The sequence below is a fragment of the Tympanuchus pallidicinctus genome, unplaced genomic scaffold (genome assembly GCF_026119805.1).
Source record: "Tympanuchus pallidicinctus isolate F22 unplaced genomic scaffold, pur_lepc_1.0 scaffold18, whole genome shotgun sequence".
Classification (NCBI taxonomy): domain Eukaryota; kingdom Metazoa; phylum Chordata; class Aves; order Galliformes; family Phasianidae; genus Tympanuchus; species Tympanuchus pallidicinctus.
The window spans coordinates 7,849,342-7,864,902 of record NW_026294699.1 but is presented as its reverse complement, the minus strand read 5'-3'; the positions used below and the strand labels follow the sequence as shown (position 1 = coordinate 7,864,902).

Below are 15,561 nucleotides of genomic sequence, written 5' to 3'. Positions count from 1 at the left end.
AAGCTTCTGGTTAAAAAAATATTTTGGTGGTGTTTTTTTTCCCCCCATGAAATACTTGAAGAATTTCTAATCTGGAGGAGTATGTACTGCATTAAGTTGGATGTGTCTTGGAATTGCAGTAGAGGTTAAATCATCCTTTTTGTTTTATATACCTGTTAATTATGTCACTTGAGGATGCAGCCGTCTTGTGCCTGTGCTCGTAGTCAGTTGTTGTGAGATGGTTACTCCTGTCAAGAAATTAAGTGAAAGTAGTGTGGGAATCGTGCTAAAGAGGCTTGTTGGACATGTTCATACCATCTTTTTAAGTAGCAGTAGCTGAAGGATTTTTAATCATGGTTTACAGACTTGCAGAAAAAACATGCTATATGTTTGTTTCTCCTTTCTTTCAAAGCTCTGACCTCTGGGCTCTGGGTTGTATAATATATCAGCTTGTAGCTGGATTGCCTCCATTCAGAGCTGGGTAAGAGACCTAAACTACTTCCTTGTATGTAAATCATAATGCCAACATCAAGTCAATATATTTAACTTTATCACCAACTCTGAAGTGCCACTTTCCGTGGTGCACTTCTGGTGTTGATATCATGTCTGCTTTAACTGGTGTAATGTAGATTATTTCCTTTTTGAGATCATGAAGATGGTAAATTGATTAGTTCCTTAGAGATTCTTTAATTTATCCTAGGATTTCAAATGTAGTTTATGCTGTAAGTTAACTATGCCTCTGTGAGGAAGCTATCTTGCACCTCTCCCATATTGAGCCATATGACATTTCTGTTGTTTTTCAAGTATCTCATGCTTACAAAAGCATAGATACTTGTAGTACTGATTCTAAGGTACTTAAGGAGAGGGATTTATAGGAACTTCTAACACTTCCCTCACATTACTATTTGTTCAGATCATGCATTGTTAAGGTAGAATAATCATGGAGAACCAATAACTAGCTAAATATTTTCTTCTTTTGCAGAAATGAGTATCTGATATTCCAGAAGATAATAAAATTGGAATATGACTTTCCAGAAAAATTTTTTCCCAAGGCAAAAGACCTTGTAGAAAAGCTATTGGTAAATATTTGTTGCTGTCAAATGATTTGATTACATTAGAATCATTCAGCTTAGTATGCAGTTCTGTTTTCCTAATGGTTCTATGTATTCTGTTGCAAGCTGTCCAGTAAGAACAACTGAGCATTATTAGATGTGTGTGAGAATGTTTTGAAAGTCAACCTCCATTACTTGTATTTTGTGTCTGAATTACAAAGTATGGGCAAGGGAATGTCTCTCCGTCAAGTGGAAACAAATGGTTCTACAAACTATGCATAACACAACTTAAGATTCAAACACTTGTTTGTATAGTACCCAAGTTAATTGGTGAGTTGCACAATGTATCATTTAATTGAAAGCAGCATTCTATGCATGGTAGAATCATAGAATTACAAGGTTGGAAACAACCTATACGATCATCTAGTCCAACTGTCTCCTCATCACCATGGCTACCACAAGCTACACAAGCTGGTAGAAATATATATTCCTAAAAAAGTGCATCAATTTACCCTGCGTTTTAGAGCAGCTAATGAATGTCTTAGAATCAACCAAAGATTTACTCTGCACGTGAATATTTGACAGCGGAAATAAAAATGGTTGTCTCATCAGTAAGATACTGCAATGACACTGCACTGAATATGCAGAGAACATTTTGTGTGATGGAAGCCTCTTGAAATTAGATTGTGTAGAGTATTAGGGATAAAATGCTATGCTGTTTGTAACTGATGGTGAGGGCAGCTACTGTGTGTTCCTGTGTCCAAGCTAGTTTTTTTAACCAAGCCATTGCCTCACTGGTAAGTTCCAGGATGCATCAACATCCTGAGAACTGTGCTGCTTTTGGATGCTTGAGAGGTTGGTGTTTGGCACCAGCTACAGGCTTCTCGAGCTATTCTGCATCACCAGAATATGATCTTATATATTTAGATGTGTTATATATTAGAATGTGATGTCCTGTACTTAAATGAACCATGCTCCATCAGACATACTCAGTGTGTTTGCTTGGTTTTATTCCATCTATATGAAGAAGCAGAGCTTAAAAAAAAAAAAAGCTATGTGGACCTAAATATGTGATCATTTAGCTAGCTATGTGAGCTGATTTAATGCAAAATTGTGCTAACAAGATGTGCTGATAAAACATCTTACTATAAGCAGTCTCTTTATATTCTATATGCGTGTATGCCTAGGGCAGTAAGACCAACTAATTTTAAGTTTTCATATGTTGCTATGCAAATGTGAATGATGTTTGCCTCTTTCTTGTCATTATTTTATGCCTGCTAACTTCACTGTAATTTATTCAGGTTCTAGATGCTACCAAAAGATTAGGCTGTGAAGAAATGGGAGGATATGGACCTCTTAAGGCTCACCCTTTCTTTGAATCCATTGTGTGGGAGAACTTACATCTTCAAACACCCCCGAAACTTACAGCATACTTACCTGCCATGTCAGAGGATGATGAAGACTGTTATGGAAATGTATGTTCATCTGTATCTATCTATATATTCAAGTCTGATGCTATCTAGGCTTTCATTAAAGCAAACAGTTGCTGGCCAGAATTTGAAATAATCAACTTTTTTTTCTGATGAATGAATGTTTGGAGGGGGCAGGGGGGTAAAAGTCTTTGCTTACTTTTGACCAACTGTACTCTTCTGGTGTTGAGGCGTTGTGGATTTTTGGGGGGTTTTTGAGGGGGGTGGTGAAGATGTGCCTGTTACTCTGTACAGAGTAGGCTGCCTTTTTTCCCAAATACCAAAATGTGCTCAATTTAAAAGCAGCTCTAATTTTTCAGTACACAACTCTTAATTTTTTTTTCCCACTTTTTTCTTTCTTCAGTATGACAATCTCCTCAGTCAGTTTGGTTGTATGCAAGTTTCTGGTTCTGCTTCTTCACATTCACTGTCTGTCCCAGAGACAAGTACCCCGCAGACATCAGGAGGCAACATTGAACAGTATATTCATGATCTTGACAACAATTCCTTTGAGTTGGACTTACAGTTTTCTGAAGATGAGAAGAGATTACTTCTGGCAAAACAAGCTGGTGGAAATCCTTGGTGAGAAGTGTGAATGTAGCTCATTCGTTGCACTGCAGTGAGCAATCAAGAAAAATTATAATACAAATCAGTGTTCATCATCCTTAAGCAAAGTATTAGTCACTAGTTTCTTTTTTTTCTTAATTTCTATTTTTAAAGTAGTAGCTTAGTTTCTCAAGTTGTGAGTTTAGAATAGATAGAAATAACACTACACCAATACAAAGAAGTTCTTCCTCTACAGAGCCCTACAGCTGGAAGAAATTTCTACTTTCTTACCACTTGCATAACATTTTGTAATGGTACTATCCTGTTGAGCTAACCAAAACATGTCAACACAATGTACTCGTTAGCATTTCTCTTCTCTCTTGATAAGATTTTCTCATTTATGACTTTTTAATGCCAGATTAAAGCTTTTTGGTGTGAAATGAGGAAGAGGCCAACATTCATCTGGTGAAATTGTTTGGGACTTTTTGGAGGGAAAGTGCTTGTGAGAGGGAAATGGGAAATTGCTTAGTAATAATAGTAGCAATGATAATTAAAGCTGTTTCTCTGAAAAAACTACTTCTGGAGTAAGTGGTTGTTTTGGTTTTTTTTCTTTCTAAGGCATCAGTTTGTAGAAAATAACTTAATCCTAAAAATGGGCCCCGTGGACAAAAGGAAGGTAAGAGCTTTTTCATAATCCCCTGTAACAGGAATCAGTTGTCACATTCTTGCACGTTCACAACAAAGATGAGGAACCTGTTTTAGAACCTGTTTATTTGTTTAACCTTGTCACATCACTTTGTTTATTTTTAAAAATGTAATATTTTCTCCTTTTGTGGTGTCCCTTCAGTTTTTGCAAAATGCTAAAAGTAAATGTGCTGTTGATGGTTTCACATTGAAACTGCAGTAAATTTTCGTTCTACCCCCTCCTACCAGTCAGATACAGTCCATTAAAAAATTGTCTTAATGCATATCTGCCTGTGAATGCAGAAGATAAAATACAAGCTCATTGTTCTTGGCTGTGTTATTTCCTGGACCTGGATAGTTTCTATATCCTGAGAGAGATAAAGGTGGCATTAGAACTACTGTAAGTGTTAACTTAAACATGGTACAAAGGAACATTGGTAGCCTGTGTCAGCTTTCCAGGAATGGAGGTTGTCTTTCAGGTAAGTTCTTCCCTGTTTGTTTCTGATTTGGTCAGGAAAATCCCTGCTGGAGTTGTGTGCCAGAATCTCTGATAAAGAAACTCTGCTTCACTCTGTACAGCTAGATTTATGGAGTTCTGACAGAACGTGAAAATGCTTTCTCAAAATAGCACTTGTGTTTCACCTGGTAGTATTAATGCACTGTAACCTCCATGAGAAAGAATGAAGTCAACTAGGTAAAGCACAGATGAAACAAATAAAAACTCTTGCAAATTCAAACATCTTATGGACCTGTTTTAATGTTATCTGTTCTGCTAAATTCAGAGATCTACAAATTTATTTTTTTCTATTAATGCTTTTTTGTGCTGCTTTTCCTGCTAGGGATTGTTTGCACGTCGGCGCCAATTGCTCCTCACAGAAGGGCCCCACTTGTATTACGTGGATCCTGTCAACAAAGTTCTAAAAGGAGAAATCCCCTGGTCTTTGGAGTTGCGGCCAGAAGCCAAGAATTTTAAGACATTTTTTGTTCACACAGTAAGTTACTTGAATTTCTTTCTAAGTTGCAATAAATGCCCAGTAACGTTAGTGCAGTTTGTTAGTGATGAAATATTTTGTGGAGGAGATACACGAGTAATTCTTAAACACAGATGTTGACTGCAGAGATTACTTGTTAACATTAATTACTAGCCGTAGCTTAAAAAATAAAACAAAAACCCATCTTCCACACAGAAAAGGAACCTGAGAAGCATCTTCCCACAAAAATAAGTTTAATTCCAGATTAGGTAAAATTTAAGTGATTTTTGTATTTGAAGGAAGTTCTCAAGGACTTTTGAAAACCAGCATGGCTTATTTAGAGTGGTTTGGAAGGAATAGGCCAACAATATATTGACAGTTGATATGACTGCTTTCTTAATTCTGAGATGACAGGTCTACAATTATTCAGCACTATATAATGTGATATAATTGTATTTGAATTTAAGTTTTTGGAAAGGTTGCAGACTGATTCTGAATAATGATTTCATTGATAGGTGCGGAATGAATTACTGCTTTTTGGTTTAACTGTGCTTGGAATGCTCACTAAAGTGTTGTTCATTTATAGCCAAACAGGACGTACTACCTGATGGACCCGAGTGGGAATGCTCATAAATGGTGCAAAAAGATACAAGAAGTGTGGCGGCACAGATACCACCAGAATGCTGCTAAATAGTAAAGCTCATCCAAAATCTCCCAGTTTCTCTTCTTGCTGCTAGAACTTGATGTGCAGCTGATCAGAGGAATCTTTCCAACCCATCTATTACCATCTCAAGGGGAAGCATATGTCTGAAATGTTCTGTTTTTAAAAAAGAAAAAAGGAAAAAAAAAAAAAGGCAAAAACCGAATGGAATTCAGGGTCGCTTTGCTCGCTCTTTGTGCTTCTGTTGAGGCTTCCACATGCGTATCATTGCAGTGAAGATCTTGCTTTTGTGCACTTCAACTCAATTTCTGCAGCAGACTAGTGGATAGACATTGCATTACCAGCTACACTTAAGATGAGTTAAAACCAATCCACACGCACACACCCTGAATCATGTACCAGCCTTGCGTTTTATGGGGCTGGAGTTTTCTGTGACTTTCACATTATCATTGATCTGTATTTCATCAGGGAGCTTTTATATGCCTCTCCTAAGCACCACTTTTTTTTTTTTTCCCCCCTTTTCCTTTCCTCACAGTCCCTGAGCTTACTGGTGTATGACATTTTGTAGCCAGGTCAGTTGCACCCTTGTGTAATTCCTAATATAGTTCTGGTTGCAGGATTTACGTGGTACTTAAATAATTATGTGAATGAATCAGATGTATGTATCTGGCAGATGGGCTCCAATGATAGAGGTTGTGAGAATAAAATGCTGAACATGGCACTGAAATTTTTTCTAAAATTGAAATGTTGGCTTCTGAAACATAAAGTTTTAAACGTTCAGTTTAAATTTTAATATGAATCGTGTGTTTAATCAAGAGACAAACTTAGCAGCATGCTTTTAACTAATACTAACTAAAAAATTAAATAGTTAGTATGGAGGAAAAAAACAACATTACTATTGAAGTAGTAAGTAGTTTTTCTCCTTTCCGGGAGATGAGGGCTAGAAGCTTTCTTTGCAGGGTGTGCATGTTTTGTGCATTTTAGTGGGGCCAACCTATTTACCTGGATAGAGAAGAGAGTGAAAGCTTTGTACAATTGATTTGATTTTTGTTTGTTTCATTGCATAATGAAGTGTACAAACAGTCCTATTTTCAGTCTTTGGCCAAATATTTAAGACCTTTTAAAAACTTTTATTTTGCTCAGTTGTTTTCCAAAAATTAGATCCATACTGTAATCTGGTTTAAAAATAACAATGTTGATGCAGCGGGGAAAAAACATATGGTACTTGAGGCATATCTATAAAATGGGTTTTTTATATCAATCTCCTTTTATCCTTTTCAGTAAAAGGCTTTTTTGTGGTCAAACATTTCCTGTAATGTTACAAAGGCTTAATATGCTAAAAACAACTTCCCTAATGGTATTTCCAGCGTCTACGTTCCTGAACCTTGCAGAGGGATGATAGGTCTGAACAAAGGCATTCTTTCCTTGTTTTGAAAGTGGTATAAACATCACACCTATTTATTCACCATCTACACATCCATCTTTGTGCATATTGAGGTCTCTATGATGTTTTTCCTTCTATCAAATAAATATTCCACTGCAATGTTAAAAAGACAAATGTGCTATAGTGTTCTGAAAGGAATGTTTTAAAAGCAGCGGCTTATCAGACTCTCAGAAAATACCTAATTGAGAGGGTTTCTGTTAAGAGAGATTATTCATCTTTTTTGAGGAAAGAAAAGAAAAAAGCCAACCAAAAAATGATGTTACATGGTTGAATTAGGTGACAGTTCAGTTCTTCCAGCATCTTCAGCCTTTCCAAGGAGAGAGTGCAGTGCCCTTTTCCTGTGGAGGAGATATATCCTTGTCTTCTGTTAGCCCACCATGTATGTGTGTGTGACAGAAGGAAATCAGTAGCTTACAGTGCATGGCAGTGAGGAAGCAAAGGTGTCCTGCAGAAATGGCTGCGATGAGAAAAACAGAACTGTTCCATTTGCATCGTAAGGAATTTTGCCTCATAAAGCACGCTCCTTGCTGCTGAAATTTGAATAGCACAGTATACTTTCCATCTGTGCCTGTGATTAATCCTTTATTAGCTATCTTAAGCAAGATGCTGTTGTGAATTTAGTCGTGCAGTCATTCTGCAGCTGTCAAATTCCAGCTATGCCCTGGGTCCACTCGAGACAGCCCTAAAGCTTTGGGTTTAAGCATACAGATGTAGACTTCAAGCGAGTCTGACAGTGATGGAGCTTTGTGTCACTTCTTTGTGATGAAGCTCATACAAAAAGTCTGGCAAAGTTATTCTGCTAATTAAGCAAAATCCATAGCTTCAGTAAGAGCTAGATTGGGGTTGCCCTTGGCCTTTTCACTTTAAATGACTAGCTGGAAATGTGGGAATGCTTCAGCAAGTGTTCTGTACTAATCAGGCATGCAGTCATTTCGCTGTTTAAAAACTTTTTCATAGCTTGAAAATCCTCTATCAGTATCCTTCATTCCTGCCTACCAAAACCTTTCAGCCAAAGAAATACGGTTATCACTAAGCTGCAAAATTAGTCTATAAGATGACTGTCTGCATTTTTGTGTCCCTGATGGACAGCATTGTCATTAGGAAACTGCGCCTCTCCTGGGCGTCTATCTCTACCCTTAGAACTTCAGTGTTCCAAATCAAGTATTTCTCAGCCTCTGCTTTTAAATGAAACCTATAGTTTTGAAAGATAAAAGCAACCATGAGGATTGAAGTATGCTTTACCAGTTTGTTCACTTGCATATGTGCTGGAATGTGCTGCATACAATGAAGGACCAGTTCCTGTTTTAGATATGTATACTGAAGCAGGGCAGCTTCAAATCTTGTCTCAAGGATGACTCTTGTGTTTCATGGGAGTTCACAGAATGAAAGGTGCGAGGGAGATTGGCCAGAGCTGCAGATAAGCCAGGTGATTTCTCTGCTCTTTATCCAAGGTCTTTCAGAGTACAGAGATGGGTTGCTGGACGCTTGAAGGCTTCAGAATCCTCCTTACAAACCTATAGAAAACCTAGTTTTGCATTTTGAATAACGACCATTTATGAAGCTACTGGTTAATAATGTTTTAATTTGTTTTGCTTGGGATTTGAACTTCAGGGATGTGTTCATAGCCTGTTTTCTGTTGGGTGGAGCTTAAAGCTGAAGTACTTCTGGGAAGGATTTCCATAATTTCCATAATTCTATCCAGCTCCCGGCCCAACCGCAGAAAGTTTGGCGTTGCTGTGATAAACTAAGACATGGCTTTGTTCCCATTGCCTTAATGTCTGGTTTTGGAAAGGATTTATATTATGAAAGACTTACTTCACGTGTGATGTTGAGGCATTGTGAACAGGCTGATGTCAGTTATTAATATTTCATTTGCTAAGTGCTAATGCTGAACACATCAGTATCAGGTAGGACTGTGGTCTGCTTATTTTTTCCAGTCCGATTTATAAGTATCTGCTATAGTTAATCCTGGGGGGGGGGGGGGGGAGGAGAAACTCTGTAGGCTGAATCAAAGATGTGATGATTCTAATCTGCTTCCTCAGGACAAGGTGCTTGCTTTAATGTGCTTGATACCATTTTGGCCAAAAAAAATTGATTTTAGCACTCTGTTGAGGAGATGGCTTGTGTGGTGGTAGTTGCCTAAAGATATGGTGTGTGGATTCTGATCCTTTCTGCTGTATGGAGTTATGTGAATAGGTGTGATATTTATATCTGAAGTTTTGCTGAATGCCTGTAATGCTTTATGCAAACATTAACGAAGTGGAAGGAAGCGCTCCTGCAGAGCTTCGTCACGCAAATTGTCTGTGAGTTGATGAGTGAGTTTACAAACTAATAGCTCGCTGTTCCGGATGGGTGTGCTTCCAGTTAAAGATGGATAAAGTCAAATGTTTCCTCTTTAAGTTACTTTCAGACAGCAAATAATTGGAGAAGTGATGAGCACCCAAGGACTCGGTCTGCCTGTTGGCATGGCAGGGAATGCAGGCGGCTGTGATTTGACAAAGCTCCCAATGACCATGTACTAACTGGATGTGGCAGTTGTTCTAAATTGTGGCAGAACTTGTAATTACTGTATCTGACAAAAGAATAGGAACCAGGAACCATAATCTGTCTGGATAGTTGTACACTAAGCTGTTCTTCAGGTTGTTGACGGTCAGTTGTGTGTAATATTCTCTACCTGGTTTGTAGCTGTAACTGTGATGTACAGATAAAGGAAAAAAAAACCAAGAACTCGCACAAAACAATCCCCCGTCCCCCAAGAACTTACGAGAACAGAAGCAAATAATGCAATGATATGATACACACTTTTGTATTTTTATTCTTCTAAGGTTATTTGCTGGCTTTTGTTGGCCTCTAGTTCAGTCTGTGTTATTTAAATTCTAATATATGAATTATTTGGATTGAATTCATGTTCGGGGCCATGGTGTTGTATGTATTGATGTACAGCCTGGAATGTGAATAATTATTGTAAACTATATTTTACACCTTTTTTTCTGGCTTTATTATATAAATTTTCTATTGGTCGATGATTTAATCATATCTCATAATTTAATAACCGCTTATACTCCTTTCGACAGATCTCTGTGCTGTAGATGTGTAGCTAGTGACCGGATGATGGATTTCACTTATGCTCGGTAGTCTGTAATAAAGGCATGTAGGGTCCTGGCCCGGCCTCCGCCTGCTCCTTCCGCAGCGCCGCGTCACGGGAAGGGGCGGGGGCTGCGCGGCGCTCCGGCGGCGGCGCTCGGTGGGGGGGCGCCGCGATCCAAGAGCCGGGCGGTGCGGAACGGCGCGGTGGGGCGGAGGAGGAGGAGGAGGAGGGGGGGGGGGGGGGAAGAGCCGCGTGCCGGCGGGCGGGAGCGCGCGGGCCTCGCCTCGCGGCCGGGCGGGAAGCGGAGCGTGCCGAGGTGGACGCTTCCGGGGGAGGCGCGCCCGCCGAGCCGTAGGCGGGGCGGACTCTTCGGCGGTGAGGATGGCGGCGGAGAACCACTGCGATTTCCCGGTCGCCCCGATCGGCGGCCTCGGCCCGGGCGGGCCCTGCCGCCGGTGCAGCTCGGCGCCGCCCCCCGGCGCCGTGCCCGGCAAGTGGGTGCGGCTGAACGTGGGGGGCACCTGCTTCCTGACCACCCGGCAGACGCTCTGCAGGGACCCCAAGTCCTTCCTCTTCCGTCTCTGCCAGGCCGACCCCGACCTGGACTCGGACAAGGTGAGGGAGCGGCAGCGCGGGCGCTCCGGGCTTCGCGTGGCGGTCGGGGCCGTCGCGGCCCAGCGCCGTGCCGAGGAGCGCTGCGGGAACGGCGGCGGGCGGGGGGCAGCTCTAAAGGGCGGCGGGCGGCCGGTCCGTGCGCTTCGAGGAACTTTGAGTCTCGGGGCGGCGGGGCCGATGGCTCGTGAGCTCCGCGGGTTCTCGAGTGGCGCGGCTGCCTTACGAACGTCGCACGGGGAGCGCCGGGTTGATCGTACGTTCGTTTACGTGTCGACGCTGAGCGGGTTTAGCTGTAGCGCTTCCATGGAGCGTCTGCCTGCAGAGCGATGTCGTTCTGTTTCTGCACTGTCATCGTTCTCCAGTACGATTTCAAGAGTCGGATCGAAATCGCTTTTTTCTTTTTTTTTCTTTTTTTCCCCTCAAATTGTTCCGTTTGTTTGTAGAAGAGCTTAGGTTGGAGGGGACCTCACAGCCCCAGCCCTGCCCTGTGACGGCTGCCCTGCCACGGGCTGCCCACGGCTCCTCCGTGGCCTCGGGCTCCTCTGGGATCCTCTGGCACCCACAGCTCTGGGTGAAGGATTTCTTCCTCACATCTAACCTGAACCATCCCTCTTTTAGTATAAAGGAAAACTCTGTGAACCTGGCATTCAGTAACTGAGGAAAAATAACCTTTCTTATCCAGGCGTGGTGTTCTGAGTTTTGGAAATTCGTCAAATAAAGCGTTCCTTGGGCAGAACAGGCTGGGAATGGGGTGATAGTGAGCATCCGTGTGCTCCTTTGGACTCATGTTTAGTAGGGAGAGTACTGCTGACTGTGCTGTATTTGGGTGTAAAGCATTCATGTGAAGTGCTGGGCAAGATGTGGGAGCATCATGGCAAAAACTGACTCCCAGGTCTGGGTATTTGTGGAGAAAAAGGGGACAGCTTATAGCCTTCACATACACAATTAACTGATTAAAAATAAAGAGTTGTTTGATATAAAAACTTCTATTCTGGTAGGGGGTCTCCTCATTTTGTCACACCTAACAGAGGCTGTTTAAAAGCTTGAGAAAATGCAGAGCAGACTCTGAATAGCATTCCTGAGCTAGACATAGGAAAATACCTTCCAGTGTGGTATTGTGAGGAGTGGTTTTGTGTTTTCTTTGTTTAGTTTTGGGAGGTTTGGCTTAAACTGACCTCAGTAAATGAGGAGCTGTGGGTGACTTGCTGATGGCTCAGAAGCTGCTTTCACTTGGGAGATGGGGAAGCTTTCTTCTGAGGTTTCTTAAATAAAAAATAAGGTGTACTTAATAATTAAGGTGCCTTAATTACACTAACCTTTTCCAGTTGATCCACTGAAAAAAAAAAAAAAAAAAGAAGAAAGAAGAAGAAAGGTTGTTTGGATTCTCTTGATGTCTTCAGAAAGATGATAGGTGCATTTGTAGATCGATTGCTTTAGTTCCATTTAAGGCATTTGGCTTCCTTCATTTCATCAATTGGTGCCATCAGTCATCTTCCACAAGCATTATCACCAAAGCACTGGTATCTCAATAGGCTTTTGGAGATGATCATCTAAACCTTCTGTCTGTACAGTGCTTGCATATTCCAGGTCTGGCAATGAGACATGAATCCTTCAGCTGTTTGGTGTGAAATGGGGACAGACCTGCAGTGGAACTGAAGTGTAAGACGAGAATATGGCATTAAGGTGCACTTTCCATACCAACGTAACTTAAGCCTGTTTCATGCAGAGCTTGTTCAGTGCATCTTGTATTTAAGACTAAATCTTAGTGGGTTTATTTAGTTGAAGTTGTGGCAGATATAGTCATCTTTAATAAATTATTGTGCAGGATGTAGGTGTAGGGAAAGTAGTTTGGGAAAATTTGTATTTAGAGAAAGTTGTCTTATTCAGAGTTGCATTTCTGGGCTTTTGAACCCAGTTGTCTTCAGTTGGATGTACATAAAGCTACGTATTTAATGATTAAGCATTCACTGCAATCTTTTCAGTGCATTTGTCAGTTTTGTGCTCCGTTGTCTTGAACATCTGCACTGTAGTCATTGATTTTCACTTCATCCATTCAGAATCTGTTTTCTGCAAAATCCACAGTGACGAATGAGTGCAGAAGTCTTTGGAGTCCCTAAGGTTACTTAACCAAGTAGTGCCTGTCTTCCAAGGTTCAGGACCTGCCTTTAGATTCTTTGCCCTCTCTCAGCAACAACCATACCTCGAGCAGTTCCCTTACTTTTCCCCTTGAATGAGTACAGATATTGCAGACATCTCACCCGTTTGTGAGCATACTGTCCTGATGCAAGAGCAGACCTGCAGATTTTCTCTGTGGTTTAGGTGTGTGATGTCACATGTTTTTAACTAATGAGCACAGATATTTCAAGAGAATCCTTGTTGTTATCTGTGTTACTGTCCTGGGCTCTGGTTCTTCTCCTTTGCCACATCTATAGCAATTGAAATCAAATTGCCATGGGTGTGTTTTTTCCTCATGGTTTTACTTTTTATAGTCCCCAATTGTAGTCTGATAGTGAGATGATAATTTTTCTTACTCATATGCTAAAGATTGTGAACAACTACAGCTATGCAGGGCAATTTTGCACTTGTAAAACAGCAGTTCCTTCATGGTGTAGCTAATAATGTCCTCTTAACCTTTGGAGCGCTGGAACTGATCTTTGACCCAGGATTCCTTGGTTTTGATCCTGTTGTGTTTTCTTCTGGAAGATCACAAAGGCTTTAAACCCCTCATTTTGAACTTCAGAAACATCAGTGTAGGAGAATGTGAATGTGGGCTTGTCTGTAGGCTGATGGCTGTTCCACCCATCCTGGACAGACTTGTCTCTGCCTCCAGATGGGAACACAGGGAGAGGTGGGGCTGGGAGAAGCCTAAGTGATGAGCCGGCAAGGCAGTAATCAAAACTGAGAGCCCTCTGTAAAGGAACTGTGAGAAATGCAGCTTTAGCAGTGCGGCTGCTGTGTGGGGAGTTTGTCTGGGACTTCAGTAACTTTAGAGGATGAGACCGTAAGAAATGCTCATCCCTGATGAGAATGGATCTTTAACCAGACTCACAAATGAGTAGTCAAGGTGCTTCTGCCTAAACTCAGAAGGCATACATCAGCCATGTTGCTACAGTGAGAGATTACATGTTGACTCTACCAGTTTACTAGAAATGAGAGTGGAAAACTGAAATAGTCCATGGATTATACTTCATCTGTGCCAGCTGCGTACCTAGAGACTGATTGCCTCTATCATGGCTTGCACACCAACATTTTTATTTGTTATTTAACTACATGCATCATAACACCTCCTTCATTTTTACTGAAAAGGCTTTGGGAAAGGCAGTGTGTTTGCCTTCCAACCACCTGCAGGTTCTAAGGCTGAGTGAGGCTTGGCAGCCTGTGGGCTGCTGCTGGGTGTGCTTCTGGTTGCAGCAGAAGGAGGATTGATCTTGGTGTTCCCTATGGCAAAACTGATGTTGAAAGAAAGAATATGGTGAAAGAATATGTTGTTCCTCTCACTTTATGTCTCCAGGTATGATAAGTGTCATTGTATTTAAGACTATTTGAGATTCATCTCAGCAAATGAATGGGTGGTAGTGGTCATGTCCAGTGTTTGCAGTAGGATTTGTTTTCCAAAGTGTTTAAATTGTGGTTAATTGGTGAATATGAAAAAATGGACAAGCAGTCTCACTTACCTTGTCATCCTTGTTTAACTTCCTTCATGTTTACATTGTTTTACAGCTTGGCATTTCCTGATTTCAGCATCTTCCCAGTATACCAGTTTATTTTTTATGAACTGTTTCATCATTCATTAAACTTATCCCTAAGCGAGAAGATTGTCAACCTTTCCTAAAAAGATTTTGGCAACTGTATTCATGCTTGATTTTTAAAACCTTTCTCAAAGTATAATAGTACTGAGATAGACAGTTAAGGAAGGAAGGAAGCATTGGATGTTTTAGATTAATCAAAATCTTCTTGGCAGCACATCCTTAGCTGTCAGCACTAAGTAATCAGCGCAAGAAAAGCATCTTAATTATAGTCATTATTCTAAGTTATAGTTCAGATGAACTTTATTTTGCCAGTGTATTTCTGGTTAGTCAGTTCGGTGAGCGTGTTGTGATATTAATGGAGTTTGGGTTGGTACTGGCAGTCAGCTGTTTTTCAATGTTTTAGGTCACGTAGTTAGAGAAGAGGTATGTTCAGGGCATCCAGATGAAGATCTAAATACCACAGGAGGGTGAGGGAAGCAGCTGTTTCTGTGTCCTGCCTCAGTGCCAAACGCAATTGCGTTTCTGTGCATATTCCTGCTGTTAGCAGAAATTCCGCTCGCTCGGTGTATGTAAATGATGTCAGTGTTTTAGATAAACACATTGGAGCTCGAAGTGTTGAGCAAAGAGTTTGATCCTGTGGTTTCTGACAGCGTCCGTTCAGGAAAATATTTGAGAAGTCATCGGCCTTGTTTTGACCTCAGTGGAGGTACTGAGCTGGGCACGGATTGCTAACGATTCAATTTGTGTGTTCATGCAATTCTTGGGCACAATGTTAAATGGGTTAGAGATCATTTTATTTAAATTATACCATACCCTCACTTAGTTCCTCTCAAGTAACGGTGCTTTCTTGTGGGGAGTGGGGAATTAGTTTGTAATATCTATATTTTAACTCAGGCTGTGGTCTAGCTTTCTGCTGACCCTGATGAGACAAGTACATCCTTCCAGAAAAGAAATCCGTGCGCCTGAAAATAAATCCACATTCAGAAAGAAATGTTAAGTAGAGAGAGATTTTAGGTATTGCAGTGTAATCATCAAACCTTTATGTATCAGCATGAATTTCCAAATGCAAGGATTTGGGTCGGTAGGATTTTTTCAGGTGGCACAAATATAGTTTTGGAGGAAAATGATTCAAATTTAGCTGTGACTGTTGGTGCTGATAATCTGTGATATTTCTTGCAATCTACTAAAATACCAATAATAATAAATTGTAAAAAGTTTTTAGGGGTGCAATCTCAACTCTGCAGTACATATTTGTAGGAGATCACTGAATTGCAAGGATTGGAAGGGACCTTAGGAAGTCATC

General features: G+C 40.9%; 2 protein-coding genes across 6 annotated transcripts in view; both read left to right on the top strand.

Moving 5' to 3' along the window:
- The window catches only part of PDPK1 (3-phosphoinositide dependent protein kinase 1), a 30,379-nt gene extending 20,411 nt beyond the window's left edge, over window positions 1-9,968 (top strand). For all 4 annotated transcript variants that reach the window (XM_052679654.1, XM_052679657.1, XM_052679656.1 and 1 more), the window contains 7 exons: window positions 392-460; window positions 962-1,058; window positions 2,333-2,506; window positions 2,865-3,082; window positions 3,665-3,722; window positions 4,570-4,722; window positions 5,288-9,968. In XM_052679654.1, coding sequence (XP_052535614.1) covers window positions 392-460; window positions 962-1,058; window positions 2,333-2,506; window positions 2,865-3,082; window positions 3,665-3,722; window positions 4,570-4,722; window positions 5,288-5,395 — 877 coding nt within the window. In that variant the 3' untranslated portion in view covers window positions 5,396-9,968. The remainder of the gene's footprint in view (window positions 1-391; window positions 461-961; window positions 1,059-2,332; window positions 2,507-2,864; window positions 3,083-3,664; window positions 3,723-4,569; window positions 4,723-5,287) is intronic.
- Window positions 9,969-10,220: 252 nt separating this feature from the next.
- KCTD5 (potassium channel tetramerization domain containing 5) overlaps window positions 10,221-15,561 on the top strand; it is a 30,085-nt gene continuing 24,744 nt past the window's right edge. Inside the window, exon 1 of one of the 2 annotated variants that reach the window (XM_052680489.1) lies at window positions 10,221-10,509. In XM_052680489.1, coding sequence (XP_052536449.1) covers window positions 10,276-10,509 — 234 coding nt within the window. In that variant the 5' untranslated portion in view covers window positions 10,221-10,275. The remainder of the gene's footprint in view (window positions 10,510-15,561) is intronic. The other variant, XM_052680490.1, reaches the window with a different exon arrangement.